The sequence below is a fragment of the Polypterus senegalus genome, chromosome 5 (assembly GCF_016835505.1).
Source record: "Polypterus senegalus isolate Bchr_013 chromosome 5, ASM1683550v1, whole genome shotgun sequence".
Lineage (NCBI taxonomy): Eukaryota > Metazoa > Chordata > Cladistia > Polypteriformes > Polypteridae > Polypterus > Polypterus senegalus.
Window position 1 is genome coordinate 27121194 of NC_053158.1, and position 14881 is coordinate 27136074.

The following is a 14881-nucleotide window of genomic DNA, read 5'->3' on the forward strand; positions in this document are numbered from 1 at the left end:
CCATTGCTCTCTTTTAAAGGAAGAAGGGGATCCTCTGCTACCTTAAGGGGCGGAGTTTCAGTTACCTCAGGTCCTTCGGAAGGTGGGTTGCCTCCCGTAGTGCCTGACGTACCTTCATCTCCGTTATCAATACTATCTATATTATGATTCTGAGAGCTATTACACGGCGTGGAAGCAGTCCGAATATTTTCTTTACATTCCATTACCAAGCCCTCATTTATTAATGGGAGAGTACTGTCTGTACCGCGTTTCATTTCTTACCGATCGCGCCCGAGTATCATTGCATAGGGTGGATTCGTCATTACAGCAACTATCATGGATGACATTATCCACCGAGATGACACAAGAGGTGGCCCGATAATATTTAACAGCACCATGTATACACCTGAGGCTAATCTTATGCCTCAGCCACTGTCGCGGTAAGACATAAAAGCGAGTAACAATAGAAATGTTACTCCTGGAATCATACATAGCGGTAACTTTAACTCCATTAAGAATTACTGCTCCCGTATACGGCAAAGACAAGGGATTGATCACAGCACAGTACCTCTCTACTCTTCCCAGAGAACGATCCATCGGCTACGGAGTCGGGCAGGCAGTAAATAGGTGTCCTACCCCCCCACACTTGAAACAGCGCGGAGGATAGACTGTTTTGTTTTTTCCGAGTAATGCTGTCAGGAATCAATCGGGCAGGCTCATTAGAAGGTACACGAACCTGTCGGGGTGGGTGAGAATACCGTTCTGACTCTTCGGATTTACAGACTGCCCAGTGACGCTCCACTAATTTAACAAGGTTGTCCATCGTGGCTACCTCTTGTTTGCAGACTTGCTGGGCGACTTTTTCTTGGAGTCCGTTTATGAAGGTTTCTATGGTGAGGATTTCTGCCATTCGTTGGGAACTATTAATATCTGGCCTTAGCCAGCGTCCCACTTTACCCCAGACTTCGTACACTTGTGTTCGGTTGGATCGTGTCTGATCAAACTTCCACTCCCTCCATTCCGTTGCCTGCTGATCCGCGGATACGCCATAGCGTTTAAATATTTATTTTTTTAAGGGTGTCATAATCGGCAGCCTGCTCCTCCGTTAAGTCATAATAGGCCCTCTGCGCTTCCCCCTTCAAGTAAGGCACCAAAATGTAGGCCCACTCCGATTGCGGCCAGGAAATGCCCTTAGCGTTCCTTTCAAACACCAGGAAGTAGGTTTATATATATATATATATACCCCAATCTACATACTGTCAAATAAACAAACTACACGTCGTGGCACAACGCAAGAGGCTTTGCCTCTAGCGCTAATGTCCGAGGTTCAATTCCTGAGTGGGAGGGGTGCAGTGAGTGTGTACGCCTGATGAGCCCAGAATTAGGGTGAAACACGTGTCGTGTACTCTTTGCATTATTTGACAGTAAAACTATTTCAATATATATATTGTGATGGATGGCCGGCTTCATATTCCGGCCCTCACCCCAGGCGCCAGGAGAGCTCTCCCGAGCATGGACGGGTCCCGAGTTCCAGCAGGGCCTCATGGACTATGTAGTTTTTATGCGCAGTCCTTTTGGATACCTTGGAGACCACTGGGAGTCGCTGTCGGGAGGCCAGTAGACTCAGTTGTGCACTATGACCCGGAAGTTTGTCACATGAAGAGCGACGGGCTTCCGGGGTGAAGAAAAAGTACTATTTACCCTGACCCGGAAGGAATAAGGACTTGTGGACTGTTGGTCAGGAACACTTCCGGGTCAGGGAGTATAAAAGGACTGTGGGAGCTCCCAGACGGCGAGCTTAGCTGAACTTTTACCTGGTGTCTGGCGTGGTACCTGAGGCTGAGGGTCCAAGGGAGCGATACTGCTCCCTACTGTCACAATATATATATATATATTATATATACACACACACATACATATATATCAGCACTTCCTGATTCATTTTACCCTCGCATCCCCTGTGACAGACGATGCGAAGAAGTATGAAAAAATATGAGGTTAACGCAGAAAAACAGATCACAAATTGTAGCTTTATAAATAATGGATACTTTATTCGCCATCAATAATTGTTTTGGTAAAGCCATACTCAGCGTAATCCTCCTTCCATTTTCAAATTTTTTCGCGACTAGCCATGATTAAATAAATGGTAAAAAAGTAAGAGCGAAGCGATGGTGACTTACTGAGGCAGGCAGGCAAGAGCACAAAAGCACGCGGGCTCGATATAGTGCGCGTCAAGTCGATCTAAAATGCGAGATCAGATTCGAAAAAATATATCTTTTCAAGTTCTATTTGGATATAAGTAGGTTCTATTTAGTCGACAGAAATATCTTTGGTAGGAATGTAAGTTGAATTTAGTCTTTAAATTTCTATGGTGAAGAAAAATTTATGCAATGATGACTAAATTTAACTTACATTCCTACCAAAGATATTTCTGTCGACTAAATATAAATTACTTATATTTCAAATTTAAATAGAACTTGAACAGATATGATAGTTCATAATACCCACGCAGCACTAGGTGCACGTAAGAGCAGAAGTCATCCGTTTTAACAAGCAGCGTATTGCACTGATAAGAATTAGCCTGTCCATTTAATTATTTAGGAATGGACAGATAAATTAAGATTTTGTACAAATAATGTTTTTCATTTTTCTTCCTCGATGGATTCTGGCACCCCCAGCAACAGCTGCTCGCACCCCAAAGGGTATATCTATACTAACAAAAGGCAAAGCCCTCACGGACGGACGGACTGACTGACTCACTGATCACTAATTCTCCATTTTCCAGTGTAGGTAGAAGGCTGAAATTTGGCAGGCTTATTCCTTACAGCTTGCTTACGAAAGTTAAGCAGGTTTCATTTTGAAATTCTACACGTAACGGTCATAACGGTCGATAACGTCCACCATGTTGAACTTTCTTATTTATGGCCCCATCTTCACGAAATTTGGTAGGCGACTTCCCTGCACTAACCGAAACCGATGTACATACTTATTTGGATGGTATGACGCCACTGTCGGCCACCATATTGAATTTTCCAACGTCACTAATTCTCAAACTTCCCGTGTAGGTAGAAGGCTGACCCCATCATCACAAAATTTGGTTGGTGGCTTCCCTGCGCTAACCGAAACCGATGTGCGCACTTAATTCGGTGGTATGATGCCACTGTCGGCCGCCATATTGAACTTTCCAAAGTCACTAATTCTCCAACTTCCCGTGTAGGTAGAAAGCTGAAATTTGGCAGGCTCATTCCTTACAGCTTACTTACAAAAGTTAAGCAGGTTTCATTTCGAAATTCTACGTGTAACGGTCATAACGGTCAACAAAGTCTGCCATGTTGAACTTTCTTATTTATGGCCCCATCTTCACAAAATTTGGTAGGCGGCTTCCCTGTGCTAACCGAAACCAATGTACGTACTTATTTCAGTGGTATGATGCCACTGTCAGCCGCCATATTGAAGTTTCCAACGTTGCTAACTGAATCCTACTTACGTACATATATACGTCCATAGCATGCAGCTCAGTCACCGTGTGAGGCGGCGTTGGGTCCCCCCATCCCAACGCCTCCCACGTTGTTGGCTGACTGCCTATATAAGGCCGTCCGTCGCTCTTTATTTAATCCATGGCTTCTCCGCTGTTTTATTGTTTGTTTATTATGATTATAGTTATTGTGTAGGTATTTTAGACTTACTTTACATTGTTCAGGTACCCATTTCCTTTATCATTCCAACCGTACCCCTATTAACATGTCTATCGAGGTGATCACCATTGATCAAAGAACTGTCACTTACCGAGTGGTTTCCATGCCTGGAGATGGCACCTACCTTTTCCATTCTCTTTGTTACATATTGCACGGCCATATCAGGCTCACTCTTGATATCCGGAGGAACATTGTGTCTTATGTATTGAATGAGTGGGATAGGTTCAAGGTGTGGACTGATGACGGTACAAGAGATAATTATACTACACAGGAGCACTATAAGAGTGAAATGCTTAAGCCCTTCACCTATGGTTCTGCATGTGAGTTGATGGCTTACGCTGAATTGTTCGGTTGTCGCTTTCAAGTGTACCCAAATGGCCAAATATTTTACACCTTTCGACAACCGCCAATGCTTCTTAAACATCTTAGGTTCACAGGTGACAATTTGAGTAATGGACACTTTGATGTTTATGGATGTTTAAACTCTCAAAAGCTGGATGTGAAGTTATCGATGAAACTGGTTGTATGCTTACAACGCTTGACAGTTGCCGAATGTCACTTCAACACAAGTCCTGTAAATACTGTCGTAATTGAAGCAAACCATGAAACTCAAACTGATTATGACAGCAGCAATCCAAGCTGTGAGATATGAAACAAGATTACTGTTCACATGGCCAACTGTATGTTGCATGCTCAAGAGTAAGCTCAGCGCACAGCTTGGTCATATTACAACAGGAGGGCCGAACTCACAATGTGGTATACAAAGAGATCCTTAAATATTTATTGGCATATTTTCCCTCAGTTTAAAAAGGTTTAATTTTCTTCTTAATAAAAATTTTAAGGTAGTACTTCGCTGGCTAAGCTGGTATTTTGCTAGTATATATATATATATATATATATATATGTGTGTATATATGTATGTATGTATTTATATACAGGTATATATATATATATATATATATATATATATATATATATGTGTTGTGGTCTTTGGCCGACTAGTCATCCTGGCCAATACCCCCAGGCCACCAGATGAAGCCCTCCCTGCAGTATGGAGGTGCCCCGAAGACCAGCAGGGAGTCATGGACTATGAAGTTTTTATACAAGACCCTGCTGGATACCACAGGGGCTGCAGGAGGGAGCTGCAGGGAGGACCGAAGACTCATTTGTGCCCTATAACCCGGAAGTGCGACAGAGGAAGAGCGACGTGCTTCCCGGGTGAAAAGAAAAGGACTTGTACCTGACCCGGAAGTGATAGAGAAGAACGTGGACTGGGGCTTGGGAACACTTCCGGGTCAGGGAGAATAAAAGGCCTGTGGGAGTTCCCAAACGGCGAGCTGAGCTGGGTGGAAGGGTGGCAACGCATCTGGGAGTGGAGGATTGTTTATTATTGTTATTTGTGATTATTAATGAGTATAGTGGAGGAGAAGGTGCTTTGTGCACTGTGGCATTTAAATAAAGTCAACATTTGGACTTTTATCTGGTGTTTGGAGTCTTGGACAGGGGTTCAAGGGAGCGATACAACTACAAACTGTCACAGTGGCGTAGTCAGGTAGGATACTCTAGCATCTATTGCAGGACCTGTTTACAAAGTTTCTGTGGGCAGAGAACCCCGAGACGAGGGGATGTACACACTAATGTATGGAAGCATATTAGGGCCACGGTGAAAAAAAAAATACGGACACAGTGAAGAAAAAAAAATCTAAATGTCGAGATTAAAGTCGACATGTTGACTTTATTCTCAACATTTCCACTTTATTCTCGACATTTTTGTAGAGATTAAAGTCAACATTTCCACTTTACTGTCGTAGTTTATTTTGTCAGTAGAATGTTGCAAACTATGGCGTGGTAGCGTGACAAACTACTATGGCACGGTGGCGTGGCTGTAGTGCTGCTCCCTTGCATTAAAGGGTCCCCAGGTGTATGTTCAGTGTAATGAACTTCATGACAGGTGTGACAAGGCTCCAAAAAACTGGATATATGAATGGGTATCGTACTGGTTTAACTGGGATATCGTGTAAATATTGGATTCGTGATGTGGTGGTCAGAGAAATGAACGCAGAATTCAATGGATGTTCTTCTGAGCAGGCTTTCTTTATTGCATGCGTGCTGTGTCTATCTGACGTACTAAACCTCCAGTTCCTATCCTTCCTGGACTGGGACTGGGCAGTCTAATGGTCTGGAATCCCTACAGATTTTATTTTTTTCTCCAGCCGTCTGGAGTTTTTTTGTTTTTTCTGTCCACCCTGGCCATTGGACCTTACTCTCATTCTATGTTAATTAATGTTGACTTATTTTATTTTCTTACTGTGTCTTTTATTTTTCTATTCTTCATTATTTAAAGCACTTTGAGCTACTTTTTGTATGAAAATGTGCTATATAAATAAATGTTGTTGTTTTCTTTCTCCATATAACCAATCACCACATGATAAACGTCTTTGTGAAATTAAAACTAGTTATAAACCTAGAGTTTTCATTTAGATTTTTTTTTTCTTCACTGTGTCCGTATTTTTGTTTTTTTCACCGTGGCCCTAATACGCTTCTGTACTAATGCAACCAAGTTTGTGTATGATTTTTTATTCCCTTTTTCATTACACAGTTCCTGATTTGTTTTCATCTTTATTGTATAGATTGCAATTAAGTTTGAATAAGTTCTGACATAATTATTCTTTGTTTGATTTTTTTTTATCACACAAATCCTATCATTTTGGCAGGGGTTTGTAGACTCTTTAAGTCGACTGTAGTCATGAAAATAAGGAATGACTGGGTAAACAGAATATATAACAGGCAAGGGTTGGTACAAAGTGCAAAATGTTCAAAAACAAAGTACAGTTCCAGGCCTTAAATAAATAAATATTTCTGGATAAAACCAGTGTTTTGTGGATGTTACAATTAGTTAATAAATAATCTTCAGGTTAAAAAAAAGTCAGGATCTGTATCTTTAAAATCAACTCTTGAGCCTCGGTGCACACTATTAAAACTGAAGCCTCCTCTGTTTATCCCTTTTGGTCTCCTCACCAACAGGAGACATCTTATGAGTGGTGCGGTCAATTGGTTATCCAGCTAGTGTTCTCACCAACATCATACTCAACATTTATTTATTTCAATCAATCAACATTTATTTATATAGCACATTTTCATACAAAAAAATGTAGCTCATAGTGCTTTACAAAATGAAGAATAGAAAAATAGAAGACACAATAAAAAATAAACATAACTCAACACTAATTAACATAGAATAAGTAAGGTTCGATGGCCAGGGTGGACAGAAAAAACAAAACAAAAAAAAAACTAAAATCTGTAGGGATTACAGACCAAGAGACCACCCAGTCCCCTCTAGGCAGAGGATACTGCATCCAAAAGGACCCCGTGAGCCCTGCTATTTCCTCCACCAACTCTCAACCTTCAATGGGAGTCCACTTGGAGCAGTTGGTGCCCTAACAACAGCAGCAACTTTGCCCCAGAATGCCACTACTATTCTTAGCACAACATTTCCAACCGCCTATGTCCGCCTTGAAGCAGAACCAGCTCAGCCACAGTCCTGGTCTTTCATCTCTTTCTTTTAACCTCCAGACTACCTATCTCTTTTTTTTCTCTCTTGATCTTTCTTTCAAAATTCCCTCTCTGTTATCTCAGGATGCCTTAGTTGCAATCCCCAGAGAGGTAACAAGGAAACTGGATGAACCGCTTGTATCTACATGTGAATGCAGTTTCAGTCAGTGTCCCCCATCAATAACCCAGGGGTTCTTGTCCATGCTAACATGAGTACCTGTACTCACCAAGAACCTGAGCGCGCACTGTTTTTCTTTTTTTTTTATATAAAACCAGCATGCTGCCATGGACGCCTTACTCACTTTACCACTCTACCTGCCTGAGACATTCCTGCCTACCCAGACTTACTTAGTGTTGGATGTGGAATGGTTGGAATTCCAAAGTGAAGTCTCATAGCAGTGCATATGTAATTGAGCAATAGGACAAACCTTTGGTTCCAGCAATGCTTATTATGGTAATGATACACCCTACAAAGGCTTTGCTTTTGCCAGTATTGAAAAAAAGCAAATTGTGTTTATTTTTCCTAGCAACCCCTTTTGGCAAAGCTAAATGTAAGGGATACAGCTGCCAGCCAGAAACATTTATCCTCAGACTTCCGGAAACACATAGTAACTGATGGTATTTCAAAGTGATGTTTAATAACAGTTCTGCATGAAATAGGACTATTTGGGGAGAAAAAGACTGTACCACTGCTGTGATATCTAGACTTCAAAAACCAGTGCAAAGTAACATAACCAAGGTTTTATTTATTAGTGTTTAGTCTACACAAATTTCTTGGCAAAAAAACTAACACAGTTTTTCACTTCATTGCATAGTTGGAAGTAATAAATTAATTGCTATATTTTACTTCTAAGGTGATTTTCATTTTACAATATTATATAAATGTGTAAAAGTAACATTCAAAAAAGAACCCAATACTTGCTGTGCTCAGAGGCTAAAAATGTTAGTGTGCACCACTGTTTGAGCTATTCAAGCAGTAAGGATGGCAATCCAATCTCTGATCTGTTATATACTTACTGGTATATTTAGTCTTTGTTTAAATATTTTATATGTCAGACCATTTATCAGGTCTCTTGATGTTTCACCTCAACATCTATCTAGTCTGGCTATAGTGATACAGTATTTGGTTCAGCTGAGTGCCAGAAAGTTGTCTGAGTTTAGAAAACCCCACATCCGGCAAAGTCTGTTTAAATCTTTCATATTCTATTAAGGTATTTATGCAGTATTAATCTTACTGGTACATGTCAGCTTCTAAATAATTGTTATCTAAGCCCTTTGAGGACAGATTCTGAACTCAACACAGCAGAGTAGCTGGCGATGGTGATGATGACTCATCCTTTGCATGACTTCTCCTTGAACTTCCCTAACTTTCTTATTTTCAGATCGTGCCAACCACAGGACGTCCATACTTTACAGCCTAAAGACTTGAAATCATCCAAGCCTGTCTCCTAAACTTTAACTCTTACAAAAAGGAGTTATCAAATCCTTACTGGAAAAATTTCAAAACATGTTTAGAACATCATATTTTTTTGGCAAGTGTTTTGCAAATGCAGTAGCTGAGATTGACTGGCACCCTGTCCAACGTTGTTTTCTGACTTTTTCCTGTAGACTTCTGGCTCTTTAGAAGCCTGCCTTTGATTGAATAGGTTTTGAGAATATATAAATTAATTAACTCATTTTACAAATGCATTTAATCATCTGCTATTTAGATCTGGACAAGTATTGCAACTAGAGAGCTTCAGTGCTGTCTTTGGCTCTGTCAACAAGAAATATATAGTATTGTGAATAAACAGGATTGACCACCTTTAGAAATTTCAGATTTTATTATTATACAATGTTGAAGCACAGTGGCTTTCATTTGCTATTTTGTTACTGTTAAACAGAAAACAATTCAGTGTTAAAGTGAAAACAGATCTCTGTGTTGGGAAGCCAACTGGTTTTAGAGGTCACAAATTAGTTCACAGTCTGTAGTCAAGATGTTTCAGTTCACTGTCAAATTATTGCTCCTTATCTGGAAGGCCTCAACTTATGGTGAGTCAGTATGGTAGGCTTACCTACACACAGATGACAAAAGACACTCCAAGCAAATCCATGATTTTTTTTCATCCCTGCTAGACTATTACACTAATTCGGTAAACAAATGTCACACTATTAAAACCTGCTCTTAAGGTTGGTAATCTTCTCTTTTCTCCACACTAAAGAAGCTGATGTGTATTATATATGGCCTTGTAATGTTAGTTTCAAATCTGCACTACTGCATATATTTCACAGTGGAAAAGTAAGGTGAACATTTGAAAACTCATCAATGAATTAACTTTCTAACTCACTTATCAAAATCAAAGTTATAGGTAACTGATGGCTAACCTAACCATTATTCACAATGTAAAAAAGAACTCTGGATAGTGCTCCAGTCACTTAACATGTCTAGTACTACTTTAGAAAAGTAAACAGTACTAAAGCCATCCTACAGTTATGCTTCTCCATTTTCTGTTCCATCAAACATTACAGGACCACTAACACCACACTACTAGATTCAGGGACAGTTTTTATCCTGAGGCCAAACAGCTAGTCAATAGCCACTCATAGTGACAACTGATTTGGTGTTCAATGGTGATCTTTTTAATGTAGGTTGTTGATATGGTGCTCCTGTCACTAGTCTGAGTGAGCAATGCAAGTACTTATTTCATTGTACCATGTACTCGACAGTACTTGTGCATTTGAACTTTGATTTATTACATAAAATTATTCAATGCCCAAAACACTTGCCTTACTGGACTCATTAAACAGTTAATGCCAGCTTCTGCAGTAAATAATTAAACAAGAAATATTCTGTTGCTATTGATCAGTCTATCACAGCAAAGTAGAGGAATCCTGACCCACTAATAAATCCATAAATAAATAAATCCTTAGAGATGATTGTGAATTTGAGGTACTGTTTAAGGTACTGCAGCAACATCTAAATTGCACTTAGATTTGGACACTGACTAGACCATCTGATAACTCAAAATTTCTTTCTGATTGTGGAGACCAAAATAACAACATTAATTGAGGAGAGACAGGCCAGAAGATGTGTGTGCCAGACCCCTTTGTTTGAGGGATACGTACAGTAACTATAGAGTAAGCTGCAATGAAAACTAACTTGTTTCAGCATTTGACAGTAAAGATGTTATATTCTAGCTTGCTCTAGTCCTTGTGTGACAGTCCCTGAAATGACAGCATAGAGTGCATATTGCACACAATTGCAAATTGTTAAGCCCCTTAAGGTTAGCATTTAACATTTTTTGCACAGCATTAAATAAAATAAAAACAAAAAAAAAAATGCATGACCAATTGTTACTTCCTCTCAAAAAAGGTTATCCTTAACATTTTAATATTTATGTGTATCCAGTACAGTTTATATCCATCCATCCATCCATTTTCTAACCCGCTGAATCCGAATACAGGGTCACGGGGGTTTGCTGGAGCCAATCCCAGCCAACACAGGGCACAAGGCAGGAACCAATCCTGGGCAGGGTGCCAGCCAACCGCAGGACACACACAAACACACCCACACACCAAGCACACACTAGGGCCAATTTAGAATTGCCAATCCACCTAACCTGCATGTCTTTGGATTGTGGGAGGAAACCGGAGCGCCCGGAGGAAACCCACGCAGACACGGGAGAACATGCAAACTCCACGCAGGGAGGACCCGGGAAGCGAACCCGGGTCTCCTAACTGCGAGGCAGCAGTGCTACCACTGCACCACCGTGCCACCCGCCACAGTTTATATTTAACACAAAAAATAAGGTATTGTATTTCAGTATAAATTGTTATTCTCTTTTATTTCTAGATTTAAATCACACACAATGACTCAATGACTAAAGATCATTTTGCTGTCTTTATGAAAAACTGCAAGCCATTACTTGAAGGTAAATAACTAAAGTACAAGTAATAATAATAATAATTCTTTGCATTTAATTAGTACCCTCCTACAGTCTATTCCACATATGTTGATTATAGTTATTATTTCTAGATAACTACTATTAGGCTCTCTTAAGGAACACAAACCTTTCTAGTGATAACACAACATAATACTTTCAGTGGTCAGACAAATAAACCATTGAAAAATGTAAAAAAGGTATGGATGTCGTGCCTCTGTTTTGGAACCGGTTGTTTTTAGGTCTTTACTTATCTTGTTAGACTTAAAAGTCAAATTACAGGAAGTAAAACACAATTGAATGTAGGATATGATCAGTTCAACATTCCAGAAAAACTCTCCCCACCATTCAGGGAACTATATATAAATAAAAATGACGAGGGATGTCCATGTGTATATTAAAATACCAATAGAAATCAAACCAAAAGCAGAGGCCTTATTTGTGACAAATTATGAAGAAGGTTTGCAATGTAAAAAAATTTGACGTATTTACAGTTTAACATAATATAATGCATTACATTCTTCTTAAGTTATATAGGGTAGATCATAATTCATCAAATTATGCTCTATAAATCAATGAACAAGCAAAATAGTATAGGAGATCACTGACAATGTATCATTTCATAATTTTATCCCATCTGGTATTGGTCTTAGGAGTAACTGTGAGTCCAATAACATGTGGGAAATAAGTGAATATTTTTTTCTTATAGAGTGGAACCGTCCCAAAACATATGATCTAACATAACCAGTGCATGATGACACTGTTCACAGATAGTATTGTGCCCCTTGATATACAGTATTTTAGATCATTTTAAACCTGAGTCATGGGCACAACACACACTTTTAAATGAAGTTACTTTACAGCATGTTTTGCACAGATTGAAGGGTAGTCTGTGTTTTTAGTACACAGATGAACATTCCGCTGAACGGCCTGCCTCGCTTTATCCTTCAATGTCATTTGCACTTAAGATTTCACTACTCATCACTAATTGACAGAAAGGAGCAAACTCCACAGGAAAATGTGAATTAAAAATAAAATGGTAAAATAAACTGAAGTGTTTAAAGCTAATACAAAAAATACAATTTTTTACTTAATGTAAATATATTAAGGCACTTTTTTGAATGCAAAATTCAAAAAAGAAAGGCCAACTAATTAAGCAAGTGGATCAAACAGATGCAAGACTGACTCACTGATTTGTGTATATGGTTGGAAGAAAATCCTGACACCACAGTGGTAACTCAGAACTGAACCTTAAAACTATTGACTTGAGAGATATTGCAGTGCACACCCCATAGGAAAACATGCACTTGAAAAGTACTTTGCAGATGTCCCCTAGTGATATAATTGAAAGAAAAAAAAATACTAGCTTGATCTTTTTTTTATACCTTTCGATCAGTCACCTTGCTCTAGCTATGGTTTAAAATTAGACTGGAAAAACTGAACAGTTTTGTCTCTGGCTAGCTTGTAATGAATTTAAATAGCTATCTGGAGACGCACTGCAAACTGGAGTTAACAATCAAACCACTTGCCTTGTTGGGTATCCTTGTTCTTTTCTGAGAAGTGACCATTAGGTTCAAGTGAAAGAACAATATTGTCAGGAAAGAGAGAACCACAAACATACATAGAGTAAATAGGTGCTGAAAAATATGTGGTTTAAAGTAAAGTACTGTCTCAATACCTGTCTTTTCCAGCACTTTCTTGGTGGGCTCATTATGTGTGGAAGCTGATAACCAATAAGCGCTCACCTAGAAACATAATACACATAATGCAGCTAAAAAGAACATGGAATGGAGTTTTGGACCTTGCAAACAGAAAAGTGACTCGTTTGCCTGATGTCTTGTGTTTTATGTACATTGCCAGAATGGGAAAATTTAAAGACCAGAGATTGTGGCAGAAATCCCTGTACATTTGAACAGCATTAGCTCTGTAAAGCAGTGCATTAATGGCTGTCAGAATAAGGGCCAAGCTCAGGGGACTATGGAAAAGTTAAACTCTATTTGAAAGTGGTCACAGAGTTGTGCCGTTTGTCAAGTCCTCAGATTTGTAGTTGTGTAATTTGGCATTCTCAGGCGATAGGATCAGCAACTGTGAACATCCTTTTTGACATTCCCACTGACTACAGGTCATGTAATGTGTCACCAGCTTTAAATGTAGAAAACCAGAGTTTCATCTACAACTTTTTAGAGTATGATATTAAAAAAAGATGACATTATATGCATAATGTAAATATTACCCCTCTCTGTGGAGGTTATAGTTAGATGGCCAGTAGCAGCCAACTGTGAACAGAAAAGAGTGGAAAATTAAAGGATCAGACTGGTGGTGGGAGTTTATTTGGGGTGTAAAGTTGTACCAGATACACCAAAAAAAAAAAAGGAAATAAAAAGTTTGTCTTTAGATAGGGCCTGAAAAAGGGCTTTTGTATTTCCTTAATGCTCCACTCTTCTGTGCATATGTGCACTGTACATGGGGGTGGGGGGTCGGGGTGGAGCTACTTTGAAGCAAAATGTAGTGATTATAAGAATCCTTGTCTCTAACTAAAATGACCTTTTACATTGATACTTTGCAGAACACTTTAACATTTGGCAAACAGCAAAGGTTAATTACAGCTAAAAATGGGGCCATTACAATGGGTACAAGACACACACACACACACAAATGAAATAAAAAAGGTGAAAACATTAAACCTACTTTTGATCTTTAATCCATCGGTTAACATTTGCAACCACCAGCTCAAATTCTTGACGGAGGCGGCTGTTATCCATTTTTGCAGCTTCCAGAGTTTGCTGTACAGTTTCCAGCTGCAAGATAAAAACAGATCAAAGGAGGAGATTAACTTTTTAGAACATCTAGAATTCAAATAATAGCTTCTACGACTTGTAAATAATTAAGTCTTTTTCCATTCCTTCCAATAATCAAGGTTTCCCTTCAACATGGTACTAATTGATTCAGCATGCGTGAAGAAAAGCCTCACCAGCAGTTGGTGAAACAATCATCATCTGTGCTTAGGTTCACTGCAACTCTGAACTGGATAAGCAGGTTAGAAAATGAAAGGATGGATGGATTAAAAAAAAAAAAACCTTTTTCTCCTTTCTTAGGCTTGAAAACTACAACAGGAGTCTAAGAACCTTAATTACAAATCTACAAAGAACGTAAATTGCAAGCTTAAATAACATGAATGCTGTTGCCGAAATCACTTCAATCGTGTGTAGTAAAAGAAAAAGTATCACTGCTTACTTGAAAAGTTTAAAAAAATAATTAAAATCATTTGTCGTTTATGGTAAAATATATCATTGGACTATTTTCTTAGGAAAAAAAATCTGCTCGCTCCAGCTGAGAATAGTGGGAATCCAAGCTTAACCAAGACAGGAATCAATCTGGGGACTCAGATGTGCCAATCTACCGCAGTGGACATCCTTGGACAAATATGTGGGGTAAGGCCATACAGGAAAACATACAAATCCCTCAGTGGTGGTAAAGCAGATGGAATCTTAAACAGGCTAATTACGAAAACGCGAAAAAAGGTAAACAAACCCAAAGTGTTAGCAGAAAAGAGAGAAAGTTAAAGTGTGACAATGCATTTAATTGAAATGTAACAGTGGAAGTAAAGCTAAGCAATTTTGTGTATCAGGGTTAAATGAGATGCAAGATACTGTACAGTCTTTACAGTGTTCTAAAGCTTGACTAATTAAAATCAAATCACAAGTGCATTCTCACTCCATGAACTAACTCCTCAGA

General features: G+C 39.1%; 1 protein-coding gene across 2 annotated transcripts in view; it reads right to left on the minus strand.

The window, feature by feature from the left end:
- Positions 1 to 14881, minus strand: part of LOC120530174 (putative leucine-rich repeat-containing protein DDB_G0290503) — a 419164-nt gene that overhangs the window by 79470 nt on the left and 324813 nt on the right. For both annotated transcript variants that reach the window (XM_039754405.1, XM_039754404.1), the window contains one exon: positions 13835 to 13944. In XM_039754405.1, coding sequence (XP_039610339.1) covers positions 13835 to 13944 — 110 coding nt within the window. The remainder of the gene's footprint in view (positions 1 to 13834; positions 13945 to 14881) is intronic.